Source organism: Ranitomeya variabilis, chromosome 5 (genome assembly GCF_051348905.1).
Source record: "Ranitomeya variabilis isolate aRanVar5 chromosome 5, aRanVar5.hap1, whole genome shotgun sequence".
NCBI lineage: Eukaryota > Metazoa > Chordata > Amphibia > Anura > Dendrobatidae > Ranitomeya > Ranitomeya variabilis.
Genome location: NC_135236.1, coordinates 299,146,776 through 299,165,313, shown reverse-complemented (window position 1 = coordinate 299,165,313; position 18,538 = coordinate 299,146,776). Strand labels below are relative to the sequence as shown.

The 18,538-nt window shown below is 42.3% G+C and overlaps 1 protein-coding gene across 6 annotated transcripts in view; it reads right to left on the bottom strand.

Annotated features, from left to right (window-relative positions):
• Positions 1-11,560: 11,560 nt before the first annotated feature.
• Positions 11,561-18,538, bottom strand: part of TASOR2 (transcription activation suppressor family member 2) — a 190,674-nt gene continuing 183,696 nt past the window's right edge. For 5 of the 6 annotated variants that reach the window (XM_077264467.1, XM_077264464.1, XM_077264469.1 and 2 more), the window contains one exon: positions 11,561-12,590. In XM_077264467.1, coding sequence (XP_077120582.1) covers positions 12,584-12,590 — 7 coding nt within the window. In that variant the 3' untranslated portion in view covers positions 11,561-12,583. The remainder of the gene's footprint in view (positions 12,591-18,538) is intronic. The other variant, XM_077264470.1, reaches the window with a different exon arrangement.

Sequence of the window (18,538 nt, the reverse complement as noted above, 5' to 3'; positions counted from 1 at the left end):
CAAATGCTGTGAAGCCAAGATCAGTGCATATTCAGGCAAAGATAAAAATGCTCCTACCAGAGCTTCTAATCTAAAGAGACATTTACAGCGCTTTCACCCAGAAGTACTGAAAGAAGTGGATGAGAAAGACTGCATCCAAACCAATGAACCAGTGCCCAGCTCTTCCAGCCAAACAAAGGAGCAGAGAACTTTGCAGCCATCAGTTGCAAGATATTTTGTCAGTGACAAAGTTACTATGACAATGACAGTAGATACATTTAAAAAACAGATCATAGAGCTTGTTGTAAAGGATAGTGTGCCTATTTCTTCACGACCAGCTTTTATGTGTCTGAATGGGGAAATGGCCCGCAAGCTTGGTGTTTCTCTGGAGAGAGAGAGTATTAAAAAATTAGTAATCGAAGAAGCTTTTAAACAAAAGGAAGAACTTAAAAAAACTCAAGGGATGCTTTCTGTTTCTTAAAATGGATGCCTGCACACTTCACAGAGTGAACTATTTTGCTATAAGTGTCCGATTTCTTTGTGACAAAAATGAAATAGTTACCAAGACATTGGCAGTACAAGACACCAAAGCTTATCACACCAGTGAGTTTCTCCAGGTCTTGGTGGAAAAGGTTCTGCAAGACTATGTACTTAAAAAAGGGCAAGTTCTTTCTGTCGTAACGGACAATGCTTCAAATATGATAAGTACTATTAAGCTATGAATGAGCGTAATGATGGTGACCAGCAGCTAGAGGAACATTCTGGGTCCACAGACACAAATGTTTGAAATAGAGGAACACAGTATTGTAACTGAGGAGCAAACTGAAGTTGCTTCAGATGAACAGCAACATGATAGTTTAGATGATCTTGTTGAAACTGTCAATACGTTCTTTCATTCATCACATGTGCTGTGTTGTGCATGCGCTACAGCTGGCTATAAGAAACAGTCTGCAAGAAGGACATGCTGCTGCACTGATTGGCAAGGTGATAAAATTGGCTACTGTTCCCAGAACCCCTGAATTTGACTCAATTTTAAAGAGACGTGCTGGAAAAGGGGCAATTATTGATCAAGCCACACGATAGGGCAGTACTTAATGATTTAGCGCTTGGTTGAACTGAAAACCTTTCTTGTAGACATGGCTAACCCTCAACTGACGCTAAATGAAAGTCAGTGGAATCAGGTGACTGAGCTGGAAAAATTGCTAGGAGCACCCATTTACAGGGACTAAAAAAATTACAAACAGAGGACTTAACTCCAGGTATTTTCTTAAAGGAGTGGAAGAACCTCATGTTTCGCCTGTCCCAAAGAGGAGGGTTAATTGCAAGTGGAATTGCTACATCAATGAAACAGAGAGGAGCTACTATTACAAAATAACATTCTTTTGGCCGCTGTTTATGTAGACCCTATGCATCGGATTCTTCTAGATCAGCGGTTCTCAACCTGGGGGTCGCGACCCCGAGGGGGGTCGAACGACCAAAACACAGGGGTCGCCACCTCTCTCACCTCCCCATCCACCTTCCCCCGTATGCCTGGACTGCTAGCTTTACTCCCGGCATAGCTTTGGGATCCCCGCAGGAAAATGAATCGATCGCGCATCGGATCTAGGGAGATACCAACTTCCGACGTCCCCCCTTCTTGTTTGGTGCAGCCAGGACAGATCCGGAATCTGTGGCACGTATCTGGCAACGGAATCCAGGGATGCAGGAAGAACGCGGCTGCCGGCATCGGTAATCGGCTTGAAGGGCTGACGTCACACGCTGCTCCACTTCCTCATTCCGGAGCAGAGAGAGCAGCGTGCTGTGTGTCACGCGGGGGTGGACTGCAGATGACGGAAGAGCAGGGTGAGTCTCTCCCCTCTCCGGTGATCCCATCTGCTGAGTTGTTTGTAATCCTCTCCTGTGCGATACTGTGTGCTGAGCCATGTATCTAATCCTCTCCTGTGCGATACTGTCTGCTGAGCCATGTATCTAATCCTCTCCTGTGCGATACTGTCTGCTGAGCTGTGTATCTAATCCTCTCCTGTGCGATACTGTGTGCTGAGCCATGTATCTAATCCCCTCCTGTGTGATACTGTCTGCTGAGCCATGTATCTAATCCTATCCTGTGTGATACTGTGTGCTGAGCCATGTATCTAATCCTCTCCTGTGTGATACTGTCTGCTGAGCCATGTATCTAATCCTATCCTGTGTGATACTGTCTGCTGAGCTGTACATCTAATCCTCTCCTATGTGATACTGTGTGCTGAGCCGTGTATCTAATCCTATCCTGTGTGATACTGTGTGCTGAGCCGTGTATCTAATCCTATCCTGTGTGATACTGTGTGCTGAGCCGTGTATCTAATCCTATCCTGTGTGATACTGTGTGCTGAGCCGTGTATCTAATCCTCTCCTATGTGATACTGTGTGCTGAGCCATGTATCTAATCCTATCCTGTGTGATACTGTCTGCTGAGCTGTACATCTAATCCTCTCCTATGTGATACTGTGTGCTGAGCCGTGTATCTAATCCTATCCTGTGTGATACTGTGTGCTGAGCCGTGTATCTAATCCTATCCTGTGTGATACTGTGTGCTGAGCCGTGTATCTAATCTTATCCTGTGTGATACTGACTACTGAGCCGTGTATCTAATCCTATCCTGTGATCTCATCTGCTGAGCTGTATCTAATCTTATCCTGTGTGATACTGTCTGCTGAGCTGTATCTAATCTTATCCTGTGTGATACTGCCTGAGTTGTATCTAATCCTATCCTGTGATACACTGCTCAGCAGTCAGTATCTAATCCCATCCTGTGTGATACTGTCTGCTGAGCTGTGTATCTAATCTTATACTGTGTGATACTGACTGCTGAGCTGTATCTAATCCCATCCTGTGTGATACTGTGCTGAGCCGTGTATCTAATCTTATAGTGTGTGATACTGACTGCTGAGCTGTATCTAATCCTCTCCTGTGTGATACAGTCTGCTGAGCTGTGTATCTAATCCTCTCCCATGTGATTAGCTGTATCTCATTCTCCCCTGTGTGACCCCATCCGGTGGGCACTGTGGTATAACCCTTCTCGCTGTTTCAGGTTGGGTGGTCTTGGAGGTCATCGCTTTTGCTGTTCTTTTCTTCTGACTGGGGGCGATGGATGAGCAGGTGGAGGCAGAAGGCAGATCAGGCGGGCGAGCAGGGTGAGTGTCAATGCCATAACTAATAAAATTACAGTTTTAAAGTAGCCACCAAAATTATTTTTTGGGTTGGGGGTCACCGCAACATGAGGAACTGTATTGCGGGGTCACGGCATTAGAAAGGTTGAGAACCACTGTTCTAGATGATCAACAGCTAACTAAAGGAAAAGAAGCTCGGTTTGAAATAGCAGTAAGGATGAAAGGGTTGCAGAACAGTCAGGAGGAACAAGAAGAATTTGGTCGTCCTGCCACATCTTCACCCTCATCAACTGATGAAGAATTTAAATTTCGAAAAATATTTGGATCACAAGGACCGTGCAAAGCGTTCCCGCATAGAAGAGTCATCCCCATCAAAGAACACAGCCAGTACATTTCAGCAGAATTTTTCATGTGCACTAAAAGAAATTGAGAAATTTGACCGTTCATCAAAAATAACAGTGCAACAAGCGATTCCTCTGTATCCTGACATTGTCAGAGATGTTGCCCGAGTGGTTACTGCTTTGCCACCAACCCAAGTTAGTGTAGAGAGGTTGTTCTTTGCTCTCAAAATAATTAGATCAGATTTGAGGACATCACGAAGGAGGATCTGACAGAGGCAATACTTTTTCTGACAAATTTATAGATTTCTTCTTATTAACTGCATAACAGTGTTTATTGCATATTTACTTACAAGAGTTTAGAAAAGTTTATAAAAGTTATTTGCTATATTCTAATTGTATTCTAATAAATATAGTTTTTGCTCTAAGTGGTCTGATTACTTATATGATGGTGAGAAACTGAATAAGCACGATGTTAATATTTTACAACAGTAAATTTATTGTTACGAATTGGCCATTTATGAAGGAGTCGGAGCCAGAACCTGATAAAATCCAGGAGTCGGAGTCGCAACTGTGGCTTACCGACTCCACAGCCCTGGTGTGAAGTTTCCACAATCCAGTCCGGAGCCTCCATGACGTCCTCTTCTGGTCTTCATGCCGCGGCTGCAGCGCAGGCATACTTTGTCTGCCCTGTTGAGGGCAAAGTACTGCAGTGCGCAGGCACCAGGACAGGTCAGAGAGGCCCGGCGCCTGCGCACTGCAGTACTTTGCATTGCCCTCAACAGGGCAGACAAAGTACGCCTGCGCTGCAGCCGCGGCATGAAGACCAGAAGAAGACGTCATGAAATGAAGATCGGAGGCTCCGGACCGGACCTGAGACACACATCGGACCCGGACTGCAGCGGGACCGCCCCTGGGTGAGTATAATCTAACGTCTTTTTCTCCTCTTTCAGGTAACATCAGGGGCTTATCTACAGCATTACAGAATGCTGTAGATAAGCCCCTGATGACGGTGAGCTTACCTCACCATCGATTTTGGGGTTGACAGGTTCCCTTTAAAGTAATGAATGTGGACTCCACTCCCATAGGGGTTGAGCTGCATATTCATTACTGTAATGAGCGGTACCAGTGACCGCTGAACAGAGGAAGAAGCTGCGCCCGCAGACCATCTGTCCGGGAGAAGCAGCCAGGGACCGAGCCGGGAGCAGGTATTTTATATTCACCTTTCCTCGTTCCACCGCTGCTCTGTCTTCCACATCCTCTGCAGTGACTATTCAGGTCAGAGGGCGCGATGACGTATTAGTGTGAGCCGCCCTCTGCCTGAAGAGTCACTGCTGAGAGACGGGACGCTGAGGAGCAGCAGGCACGTGACGAGAGGCGAGTATGTCTTTTTATTGCAGCAGCAGCATTACATGTGGCACATTGTTATATGGAGCATCTTATGGGGCCATAAAGAACTGCATGGAGCATTACAGGGGGCACATTGTTATATGGAGCATCATGAACTGTATGGAGCATTACATGGGGCTCCTGATTCAATCTGGATATTCAAAAACACTTAACCTACTGATGTCTCAATTTTACTTTTATTGGTATCTATTTTTATTTTTGACATTTACCGGTAGCTGCTGCATTTTCCAACCTAGGCTTATACTTGAGTCAATAAATTTTCCCAGTTTTTAGTTGCAAAATTGGGGGAGGGGGGTCGGCTTATACTCGAGTATATACGGTAATTTCAAAATGTCAAAAACTGCACATGTGCCTGCTATGCTCCTAGCCACATCTGTACCAAAATACAAGTTAGGATCGTGATGGGATCATATTTTAAAAAATAAAACTATTACAGTGTCAATTTGAAAATCTTGAATTCAGATCTGTTCAGCTTGTGATCTAACAGTGTGGGGTCTATATTTACCAAATAATCCATGATTTTTAGATATTACTGTATTTTATTATGTTACAGCTTAGAAGCAGGAGAGGACAGAGAAGAAAGTTTTGTTAGGGCTGAGAATGAGCAGGGGTAGACAGTGGAGGCTCGAGCTGCTGGCCTGTCATCTGCTCTGCATTCAGAGGCCATATTCACACCAAATCTTAACACCCATGCAACTGTTCAAATGGAGGGAGAAAAATATTCTTAACATCCAGTTCATGTATTGTACAAACCAGGACTACCAGGAGGAGAGTTTGTTAAAACATCAGTTACAGGAAGTAGAACCCATCAAAGGGACTCGGCAATACCACACTTTAACCCCTTAGTGACAGAGCCAATTTCGTACTTAATGACAGAGCCAATTTTTACAATTCTGACCACTGTCACTTTATGAGGTTATAACTCAGAATCTGCAGGATTCGTTAAAGCGTTCCAGAGATTGTTTTTTCGTGACATATTGTACTTCATGTTAGTGGTAACGTTTCTTCGATATTACTTGCGATTATTTATGAAAAAAACGGAAATATTGCAAAATTTTAAAAATCTTGCAATTTTCAAAATTTGTATTTTTATGCCCTTAAATCACAGAGATATGTCACGAAAAACAGTTAATAAATAACATTTCCCACATGTATACTTTTCATCAGCACAATTTTGGAAACAAATTTTTTTTTTTTGGGAGTTAAGGGTTAAAAGTTGACCAGTAATTTCTCATTTTTACAGCACCATTTTTTTTTAGGGACCACATCACATTTAAAGTCATTTTGAGGGGTCTATATGATAGAAAATAACCAAGTGTGACACCATTCTAAAAACTGCACCCCTCAAGTTGCTCAAAACCACATTCAAGAAGTTTATTAACCCTTACGTGCTTCACAGGACCTGAAACAATGTGGAAGGAAAAAATGAACATTTAACTTTTTTGCAAACATTTTACTTCAGAACCATTTTTTTATTTTCACAAGTGTAAAAACAGAAATTTACCCATAAATTTTGTTGTGCAATTTCTCCTGAATACGCTGATACCCCATATGTGGTGGTAAACCACTGTTCGGGTGCACCGCAGAGCTTGGAAGTGAAGGAGCGCCGTTTGACTTTTTCAATGCGGAAGTGAGATCGGATGCCATGTCGCGTTTGGAGAGCCCCTGATGTGCCTAAACAGTGGAAACCCCCCACAAGTGACACCATTTTGGAAACTAGACCCCTTAAGGAACTTATCTAGATGTGTGGTGAGCACTTTCAACCCCCAAGTGCTTCACAGAAGTTTATAACGTAGAGCCGTGAAAATAAAAAGAAAAAATCGCATTTTTTCTACAAAAATGATATTTTTGTCCCCAAATTTTTATTTTCACAAGGGTAACAGGAGAAATTAGACCACAAAAGTTGTTGGGCAATTTCTCCTGAGTACGTCGATACCCCATATGTGGGGGTAAACCACTGTTTGGGCGCACCGCAGAGCTTGGAAGAGAAGGAGTGCCGTTTTACTTTTTCAATGTAGAATTGGCTGGAATTGAGATCGGACGCCATGTCGCGTTTGGAGAGCCCCTGATGTGCCTAAACAGTGGAAACCCCCCACAAGTGACACCATTTTGGAAACTAGACCCTTTAAGGAACTTATTTAGATGTGTGGTGAGCACTTTGAACCCCCAAGTGCTTCACAGAAGATTATAACGTAGAGCCGTGAAAATAAAAAAATAAATAAATAAAAAAAAAAAAAATCGCACTTTTTCTACAAAAATGATCTTTTTGTCCCCAAATTTTTATTTTCACAAGGGTAAGAGGAGAAATTAGACCCTAAAAGTTTTTGTCCAATTTGTCTTGAGTATGCTGGTACCCCATATGTGGGGGTAAACCACTGTTTGGGCGCACGGCAGAGCTCGGAAGGGAAGGAGCGCAGTTTTGGAATGCAGACTTTGATAGAATGGTCTGCGGGCGTTATGTTGCGTTTGCAGAGCCCCTGATGTACCTAAACAGTAGAAACCCCCCACAAGTAACCCCATTTTGGAAACTAGACCCCCAAGGAACTTATCTAGATGTGTGGTGAGAACTTTGAATGCCCAAGAGCTTCACAGAAGTTTATAATGCAGAATCGTGAAAATAAAAATATTTTTTTTTTCCACAAAAAAAGATTTTTTATCCCCCAAGTTTTTATTTTCACAAACCACTGTTTGGGCGCACGGCAGAGCTCAGAAGGGAGGGAGCACCATTTGACTTTTTGAGCGCAAAATTGGCTGTCGTGTTTGGAGACCACCTGATGTACCTAAACAGTGGAAACCCCCCCAATTCTGACTCTTAACCCTAACCCCAACACACCCCTAACCCTAATTCCAACCCGATCCATAACCCTAATCACAACCCTAACGATAATCACAACCCTAACCCCAAAACAACCCTAATCTCAACCCTAACCCTAATCAAAACCCTAAATCCAACACACCCCTAATCCTAATCTCAAACCTAACCCTAATCCCAATACACCCCTAATCCCAAAGGTAACCCTAATGCCAACCCTAACCCTAATACCAATCCTAATCCAAACCCTAATCCCAAGTCTAACCCTAACTTTAGCCTCAACCCTAGCCCTAACTTTAGCCCCAACCCTAGCCCTAATTTTAGCCCCAACCCTAACTTTAGCCCTAACCCTAAATTTAGCCCCAACCCTAACCCTAAATTTAACCCTAGCCCTAGCTTTAGCCCCAACCCTAATCCTAGCCCTAAGGCTACTTTCACAGTTGCGTCGTGTGGCATCCGTCGCAATCCGTTGTTTTGGACAAAAAACGGATCCTGCAAATTGTGCCCGCAGGATGCTTTTTTGCCCATAGACTTGTATTGCCGACGGATGGCCACACGTCGCGTCCGTCGTGCACTGGATCCGTTGTGTTTTGGCGGACCGTCGTCACAAAAAAGTTCAATGTAACCTTTTTTTTGTACGTCGCGTCCGCCATTTCCGCTCATGCGTGGCCGTAACTCTGCCCCCTCCTCCCCAGGACATAGACTGGGCAGCGGATGCATTGAAAAACTGCATCCGCTGCCCACGTTGTGCACAATTTTCACAATGTGCGTCGGTACGTCGGGCCGACGCATTGCGATGGCTCCGTACAGACGCAAGTGTGAAAGAAGCCTAACCCTAGCCCTAAATTTAGCCCCAACCCTAAATTTAGCCCCAACCCGAACCCTAATTTTAGCCCCAACTCCTCTCTCCTGCCGGCCGATGGCAGCAGAGAGCGGGCGCACTGCGCATGCGCCCGCCATTTTCTTTCCATAGGAAGAAGCCAGCGGGCAGGAGGGGACGCAGGAGGACCCAGGGACACCGGTAAGTATAGCAGGGTCCCTGAATCCCCCTATTTCTCTGTCCTCTGATGTGTGATCACATCAGAGGACAGAGAATGACCGATCGCTTTTTTTTTTTTTGCGACTGCCGGTAAACAGTTAATTACCGGCGATCGCAAAACGGGTCGGTAAGAACAGACCCCGATCATGTTCTTTGGGGTCTCGGCTACCCCCGGCAGCTGAGACCCCAAAGATCCTCTGGGTGCCGGCCGGCGGGCGCACTGCGCATGGGCCCGCCATTTTTTTTTTGCCGGAAGATGGCGGCGCCCATCGGGAGCCACGAGGAGCACCGGGGGAGACAGGGGGGCTATCGGGGACCCCATTTCTCTGTCCTCTGATGTGCGATCACATCGGAGGACAAAGAAATTAAAAGGGAGATCGCGTTTTTTTTTTTTTTGCGATCGCCGGTAAACGGTTAATTACTGGCGATTGCAACTCGGGGGTCGGTAAAAAACCCCTGAATCATGTTCTCTGGGGTCTCAGCTACCCCCGGCAACCGAGACCCCAGAGAAAATCTGACTCTGGGGGGCGCTATTCACTTTTTCCACAGCGCCGTTAATTAACGGCGCTGTGGTTTAAGTACCCTTAACTGCCGCCGTTGAAAGGCGTATCAGCGGTCATTAAGGGGGTTAATTCCATGTAGTGAAACTAATAAAAACAAGGATTTTTTCATTCAGCATAGACGGCGAAGTCCATGAAGTGGTAGAAGGCGGCACAAGATTGGCAATGGATGGCATAACTGGTTATGTGACCTGTGAATATGATTGGCGCTGGTGGCGGCTTCTGTACTCTCCAAAGATAGTGAAAATGAAGACGTAAAAGTGACTTTTCTGCACCTTCTGGTCCAGCGCCATCCTTTGTGTATCCAAGAAAACCAGACATTTTAAAAGTTAACAAAAATCAGATATTAACTCAGGTGGAGCCGAACACCATGACAGCCGTACATACTCTGACACAAAAGGAAATGGCCATTGCTAGTGAGCGCTTATGGACAAGATGACACTTCACCCACTAGAAGGGACACATTGATAAAAGGCCAGTGTAAAAACCTACTATTGATTAGTTCATATTTTATAAAACGAGGATTTAACTACTGCACTATTCTTAAACACTTCATAAGTGACATGTTTAGTGATATAATAGAAAAAAATTATTCCATGTATAAATAGGTGGTAAAAATATTGGTTCTTTTAATCTGTTTTTTAACATAATTAGGATGAGACTGTATTTAGAAAATCACACTTGAGGATATGATCATCTTTTTTCTTTTGGCTTGCTCAGCATTTTCAACCTGAATGCATTGAACAAGTTGTGTTATGATGATTAAGGCTATGTGCCCACGTATTCTTGAGGTCTGCGGATTTTTCCGCAGCGGATTTGATAAATCCGCAGGTAAAAGGCACTGCGTTTTACCTGCGGGTTTACTGCGGATTTTTATTATGGAGCAGGTGTAAACCGCAGCGGAATCCGCACAAAGAATTGACATGCTGCGGATTGTAAACCGCAGCGTTTCCGCACGGTTTTCCGCAGCATGGGCACAGCGGTTTCTGTTTTCCATAGCCGCAGCTGCAGATCCGCAGCAAAATCCGAAACATGTGCACATAGCCTAAGATGTATTTATTCTGGCACTTCAGTATTTGTTTTTTGTGTTTCTTTATTGTTGCATATAAATGTTGAACACAATAAGTTGTAATTTGAAAAGAAAAAAGGAAGAAACTCACAAACAAAATCAGATGATTCAAGGCTTAAAAAAAAAAAAAAAAATTTGATAGGTCCCAAGTTGAAACCCCGTACAAATATAAACATGAACACAAGTAACACACATGCATGCTTTCACAATTTTAAAACATACGTTTGTTTACAATTGCGCATCAAAATTTTGAATTTGATTTCTCCAAAACAAAATATAAAGAAACATAGTCTTGTGACATATCAAATGAAAGCCGGTACCGTTCTGAGAAAAATGATGCCTCTCCCACCTCTATCTTAATTCTAGCCCGAGATATGATAAAAAATGTAAAGCCATACCAGGCCAAAATCCGCGCTTTTATGAAACTTTAGAAATCTGTAATTAATTAACTGATGAAGAAAAAAAATTCTAAACTTTTAATTTGTAATTAACTAAAGTTGTACTTCATAAAAACAAAAAAATAAAAAAAATCTAAAGACGGGAGGTAAAAAAAAAATATTCATATTTGGATCACTTGATATGGAATGACCCCTAAGAAGTTGTCATCCTGATAAAATAGGTAAAGATTTAAAATATTTTTAAACATTGACGGAAAAATATGAAAAGAGACCCACCGTGCACAGTATGTTCGCTTCAACGTCTCAAAGTAACGATGTCTCATTGCTTATAGCGAAATCTGGAAAACCACACACCAACAGCAGGTAAAATTAAGTGTTCTCCGATGAAGAGGTTTTAAAAACTGTTCTGCACAAACCTCCATTTGACATACTCAAAAGAATTCCTTTGAGTAACAACACTGTACAAAGATGTATTGATGAAATGAGCTCTGATATTGAAAGCTTCTCGTGTAATTATCAGCAAACAACTCATTTTTCTATTCAACTGGACGAGTCAACTTTACCTGGTAATGAAGCATTATTGGCTTATGTTCGATTTGTTATGGACGAAGAAATCCATGAAGAGCTGCTATTCGTGAATACTTTGGAGACAGACATTAAAGGCGAATCAATATTTAATGTCCTGAGTGATTTTTTTTTTTTTTTAAAGGAAAAATAGATTCCATTTACAAACATTATTTCGGTGGCAGCAGATGGAGCTCCTGCCATGTTCGGGCGATATCGTGGGTTTATAAGCCATCTTAAAAGAATTATACCAGGAGTAACTGCAATTCACTGTCATCCACCAACAACACCTAGTAGCAAAACATTTGAGTAATAGATTGCAAATATTTTTATTAAATGTAAATTAAACATTGAACGGACAATACAGAACAATCTGTATTATCAACTAAACATATCTAAAAATCAGACTTGAAACCTGTTAAAAGCACTTTTGGTAAAAAACAAAATTATAATGATGAATATGCCTTTAATACTAACATGAAACAGAACACTATTTAAAAAATTGTTACAAAGACTCTTTCAAACAGCTCAACAAGGTGATCTGTTATATTTCCTGTACATTTTCCATAGAAAAAAGAAAGACAGTATCAAGGAAAGAGCCCCAGGACTATATACCTTTATATATATACACATATATACACAAAATCTACTACATCCCCATGATCAAGCGGACACCTTTAAAAATAGGAAAAATAAAACTAAATATTTCATTAATAGAGATCAATGTACAAGTATTGATTTGTAACATACATTATAATACATTGTTGCCTGGTCTGTAAGCGGTTTGCAATAGCTTAATGTTGGGCATACAATAATATACAGAGATTCAAGGACAGAATATAGAGGTATTTAAACTGAGAAATACATCAATATTTTGGTTTATAAATATTTTGCAAAACAACGATTGGGATACTATATTAGCTAAAAACAAGAATAATTTAGTTATGTTAAAAATAATTAAAAATTGGGGGAAAAAAAACCAGAAAAACAATAAAAAGACATGGCTTTCAATGGTAGTGTTGAGCAATATTGTGTACTACTATAGATATGCATTAACTGTGTACTATACTGATAATCTTATCCCTGTACACCTTTATAGTTTCTGCACATCAGTATGAGTTGTGAAGAATTTGTGAATACAACAAAAACAAGAGTGCATACATCTACCACACTCCTTCCTATGCCCAGAACCAACAAGTATGTTGGTTTTGCTTATTTATACAAAGCATATTAATCTCAAGTCCGATTCAAGTTTATTTTCTCATGCATCAAGACCTAAAAGGTAAAAAAAAAAAAAACAATTAAAATGTTAGATCTGAAGTATAGAAACTCCATCCTTCCCTTTATACAACTTTCACTTATATTGTTATAAAAAAAAAAAAACTTAGAAATGTAGAAAGAAATCTATATATGAATGAGAAGATCATCCATTCACCCTCCTAATGTCTGATTGCAGCGGAATAGGTTACTACTGTAAACCCCAGCCATCTACCTATCAAAATAGAAGTGATCAGGAGTAAGTTTAAGGGAACCTGTCAGCAGGAATGTGCTGAGTAATCTACAGTGTCAAGTCGGCGACGTTATACTGATTAAAATGATACCTTGGTTGATGAAATCCGTCTTGTGGTGGTTGTTTAATCTATATTTTCAGTTTTTAGTTAATGATATGCTCGTGTCCCAGGGCGGGACACACACATACATACATACATACATACTGTACATATATAAATACACAGTACAGACCAAAAGTTTGGACACACCTTCTCATTTAAAGATTTTTCTGTATTTTCATGACTATGAAAATTGTACATTCACACTGAAGGCATCAAAACTATGAATTGACACATGTGGAATTATATACTTAACAAAAAAGTGTGAAACAACTGAAATTATGTCTTATATTCTAGGTTCTTCAAAGTAGCCACCTTTTGCTTTGATGACTGCTTTGCACACTCTTGGAATTCTCTTGATGAGCTTCAAGAGGTAGTCACCGGGAACGGTCTTCCAACAATCTTGAAGGTGTTCCTAGAGATGCTTAGCACTTGTTGGCCCTTTTGCCTTCACTCTGCCGTCCAGCTCACCCCAAACCATCTCGATTGGGTTCAGGTCTGGTGACTGTGGAGGCCGGGTCATCTGGCGTAGTACCCCATCACTCACCTTCTTGGTCAAATAGCCCTTACACAGCCTGGAGGTGTGTTTGGGGTCATTGTCCTGTTGAAAAATAAATGATGGTCCAACTAAACGCAAACCGGATGGAATAGCATGACACTGCAAGATGCTGTGGTAGCCATGCTGGTTCAGTATGCCTTCAATTTTGAATAAATCCCCAATAGTGTCACCAGCAAAACACCCCCACACCATCACACCTCCTCCTCCATGCTTCACGGTGGGAACCAGGCATGTAGAGTCCATCTGTTCACCTTTTCTGCGTCGCACAAAGACACAGTGGTTGGAACCAAAGATCTCAAATTTGGACTCATCAGACCAAAGCACAGATTTCCACTGGTCTAATGTCCATTCCTTGTGTTCTTTATCCAAAACAAGTCTCTTCTGCTTGTTGCCTTTCCTTAGCAGTGGTTTCCTAGCAGCTATTTTACCATGAAGGCCTGCTGCACAAAGTCTCCTCTTAACAGTTGTTGTAGATATGTGTTTGCTGCTAGAACTCTGTTTGGCATTGACCTGGTCTCTAATCTGAGCTGCTGTTAAACTGCGATTTCTGAGGCTGGTGACTTGGATAAACATCCTCAGAAGCAGAGGTGACTCTTGGTCTTCCTTTCCTGGGACAGTCCTCATGTGAGTCAGTTTCTTTGTAGCGCTTGATGTACTTTGCCACTGCATTTGGGGACACTTTCAAAGCTTGCCCAATTTTTCTGACTGACCTTCATTTCTTAAAATATACATACACATACAAAATATATTATATATATATATATATATATATATATATATATATATATATATACACACACATATACACACACATACATACACACACATACATACATACATACACATACATACATACACACATTGGCTGAAGAGTGCGGCGTTGCCTGGGTGCATTAACTAACACTGGTTACAACAAATAATGGCGGCAGTTAAGGGGTCTTATTCCTCTTGCTCCTCCTTTATACACAGCATTATTCTGCAACACAACTTTTATATACACACAGTGGCAGGCAGTGTCACCGGGCAGACAGCGCTGCCCCGTCCTCTCCATGCCAGCACTGCCCCGTCCACTCCATGCCAGCAGTGGCCTCCGCTGCTCTCAGGTCATTCCTGTTAACCCCTATTAGGCCCGCGGGGACCCGCAGCAGGGCACGGGTGTGACTTGAGCCTTCTGCACAGCTTTGCGCCTCTTCCTGCTAGCGTACATGATGTTGGTGTTCATGTCACTGATCTTTTCCAGCGCAGACTGACAGCTCGGGTCTCGCCGGTGTGTGATGGGTTTCTTCTTTCCTCCTTCCTGCCAGGCCAGCAGCTGGTGCCCAGATCCAATCCAGGGTCCAGGCTTTATGTCCCAATCAGCACATTGGCGGAGGCGAGCAGTGGCAGACAGAGTGAAACTCCAGAGAGGGGGGTAGTCACTGCTGCTAGAAAGGATGTCATCGCCCCACGCCACCTGTTGCTTTTTTCCTCTCTTACCTGACTAAACTCTCGTTAGATGCGAGATCCTGGGCAGCTAAAGACCTGTGATGATGTCACGACCATATGACCAGTCACATGCTTGGGAGGAGGAGTCAGACCTGCGCAGGGCTGTGCTGGAGTAGAAGTGTCAGCTCATGTCAAAGAGCAGAGGCTTATATCAGATCACCGGGGTAAGTATAATAACCCCATATTCATGGGATCAGAGGGTCCTTGCAGCAGAGCTGTGTGTGCAATATATGTGAGGACAAGCTGTGTCACAACCGTTCCCTGTGGCTATGCGGAGTGGGCGGGGCTCTGTGGACTGGGTGTGGCTTGATATATATATATATATATATATATAATCACCTTCTGCAAGCAGGCACCTGAGCTGCAGCATGATTGCAGCTATAATATGTATTTTATTATTTTCTTTGATGGTATCCATGGATTCATAAAAAAAAAAAAATCAGTTTGAAAATGGCGCTGGCCGCACAGTAGCAGCTATCAGCAATCCAATAGCTGCTACTGCATAGGCGCCATCTTGCTAGAGAAAAAAAATAATTAAAATAATAATAATAAAAAAAAATTGTGTCCACTAAGATGGTGCCGGCAGCACCTGTCCAGTAGCATCTATCGGTGATCCGATAGATGCTACTGCACAGGTGGCGCCATTTTGGAGGAGACTTTTTTTCTCTAGCAAGATGGCGCCGCCAGCACCTGCGCAGTAGCAGCCATAAAATTGCAGATAGCTGCTACTGCGTAGACGATGCCATTTTCAAACTGATTTGTTTTATGTATCTATGGATACCAAAGAAGAGAATTAAATACAATATTCATTATGTAAACTAGGGAGGCATTTCACTGAGGAATCAGTGTCCTGTCAGAAACCAAACTGGTGAATATCTATCGTATATTTCGCTCTATAAGAGGCACCTAGATAATAAGACGCACCCCCAAATTTGGTGAATTTTTTATGTTAAATGGGGGTCTGTCTTATATATGATTTGTAAGATGGACACTTGCATTATATGTCCCTCATCCTGGTATCTATATAACCTCCATCCTGGCACACTGCCCCCTTGTGCTGGCACGCTGCCCCCCTGGTCACTATATGCCCCCCTGCTGGCAGGCACATGGCCCCCCCTCTCTATATGCCCATCTGCTGGCATGCACATGGCCCCCCTGGCCACTATATGCCCCCCTGCTGGCAGGCACATGATAAAATAAACAATTAACTCACCTTCCGATGATGGCTCCGTGCTCCTCAGTTGCGCTTCCTGTTTCCCGGCATCGGATCATGTGACCTGGTCACAAAGTGATGACATCACTGTGCTGTGCCGATCACATGATCAGATGTCGGCACAGACACAGGAAGAGCCATGGGGGAGCTGGAAGCCATCATCGGAAGGCGAGTTAAGTGTGTTATTTTATCATGTACGTACCAGCATATAGAGTGAGGGGGGGCCATGTGAATGACAGCAGGGGGCATATGGAGTGACCTGATGGGGGAGGCATATCCATGATAGGGGGGGACTGCAGGCACATGCAATATGCGGCTTCAGCACCGAGGTGATGAACGGTGAATATTACATGAGGCTAATGAGCGGGAACACGTGACCACCCGCTGTCTCTGCAGCCCGCCCAATACGGTATTCAGAGCACCCCATGACGCCCTCTCCCCCCAGGGCACGGGCATATCATTAACTCAAAACTGAAAGTAAAGATTACACTACCACCACAAGACGGATTTCATCAACCAAACTGTGTGTAGGTTACTGTGCACAATCCTGCTGACAGGCTCCTTTTAACACTTGGAAAGGATTTTCTTCATGAGTATCATTCTGTAAACATATGCCCCAAACCCATTACCACACACTAGGGATGGGTAAAACACTCTATCTAACCATTAAACATACTGATCCAACCATCAGTTATTAAACTGTGCACAGAATCAAGAAGTGTTAAACTAATTTTTTGATAAAAAGATGTAATTTTATTAAGACATACAGAACAAAAACAATAAAACAATGCCTCAAAACCATTGGAAAATTATACACAGGCAGGTAGACGTGAGGACAATTCTATTAGTGGCAGGGAACACCTAGCAATACGTATAGTTTTAATAATTTATTACTTGTTTACGCTAAGCAGAGCATGCTAAGAAAAGATCTTGATTTAGATTAGTTGCTTAATAATAGTATTACCTGTTTAAATTAATAATATAAATATCACAAGCAAAATTTTCCTGTTAATCTAGTGCTGAGCTTGAAACAATCCAATTAGAACCCATAGTCCAAGGCAATCACGATTTCAGCTGACCATATGTTGTACTAAATAAACCCGCTGTTAGTTTTGCATATAAGATGAGTATTTAAATCATTGTTCAGCTGATTCCTAAGTGCTGCCCTCGATCACAGCCACCCTACACGGAACCAAAATGTAAGGGAAAAACAAATCTAAATAACTGCAAACGTCATTCAGTGGGCTAATTGGTCCCACAGTTTAAGCATACCGACATTATATACCTCATAAATGATGGATACAAATAAATCTAATGAGCCAGACGGCAATCCAAAGTAATGCTTAAGACTATGGAGATAGTATAAACTGACACGGCATAACAATATATCCGCATCACTGCACCTATAGGTACAAACCGAGTAAAACTCCTGCAGCTACGGGCACCAGGCTATGGGAATATTAAAGTTGACACGGCTTTTAAAAAATGCACCTGCACCGTTACAGCTATAGGCGTCAGCCAGATAAAGCTCCTGCCGCTACAGGTACAAGGCTGAAAGTCATGTGAGCCAACACCGCTTGAAAACACACCTGCACCATTGCAGCTACGGGCACAGGCCAGCTGAAGATCCTGCAACCCTACAGACTATGCCATGCATGTAGCAACGGTAACTAACAAAAGACGTGAAAAACCTGTGGTATACGTATTACCTGACAATAAGGTGTTCCATATACATATGGTCACTTTTTACTTTAGTATTATGGGGTCACTTGCATCATTGTAGGTGTTGGCTGGTGGTCCCAACCTGCAGGTGGGCCCACTTGCTGCTCCTCATGGCATTTGATCAATATTCACTGTAATTGTGGTTTTTTCGTTATATTGAATATAATTGTCATCTATTGATTCATTTTTATTTGTTTAGAGTGCACCATACATTTTAATACACTGTGGGGTATATTCTGACTATGTGGTCACATCGTCGGATATTCTCACTATTTAAAATACATAGTTTAGCATTTTAATAATTGATATTGATTTGGTTGTTGATGCATAGTTTTTCTATTAAATATTGCGAGATTGATAGATGCGGTTTTTTATAGATATTTATTGGATATTATCAAAGGGACCGCAAGGTTTTTACAATGTGGTGTTTTCCATGTCCTAGTTAGTTGCACTTATTAGTGTGAGTACTAATGCACTTTGCACTTTATATATCAATTAATGTAAACCACGGTTGGTGTATATTTACATTTTGTGTGAACATTACCTCTATACATATTTCTGTTAAAAATATTCCGCTGATGTGGAAATACTTACCGATATTATGTTTATACTCATCATCACTGTTATGTGCACA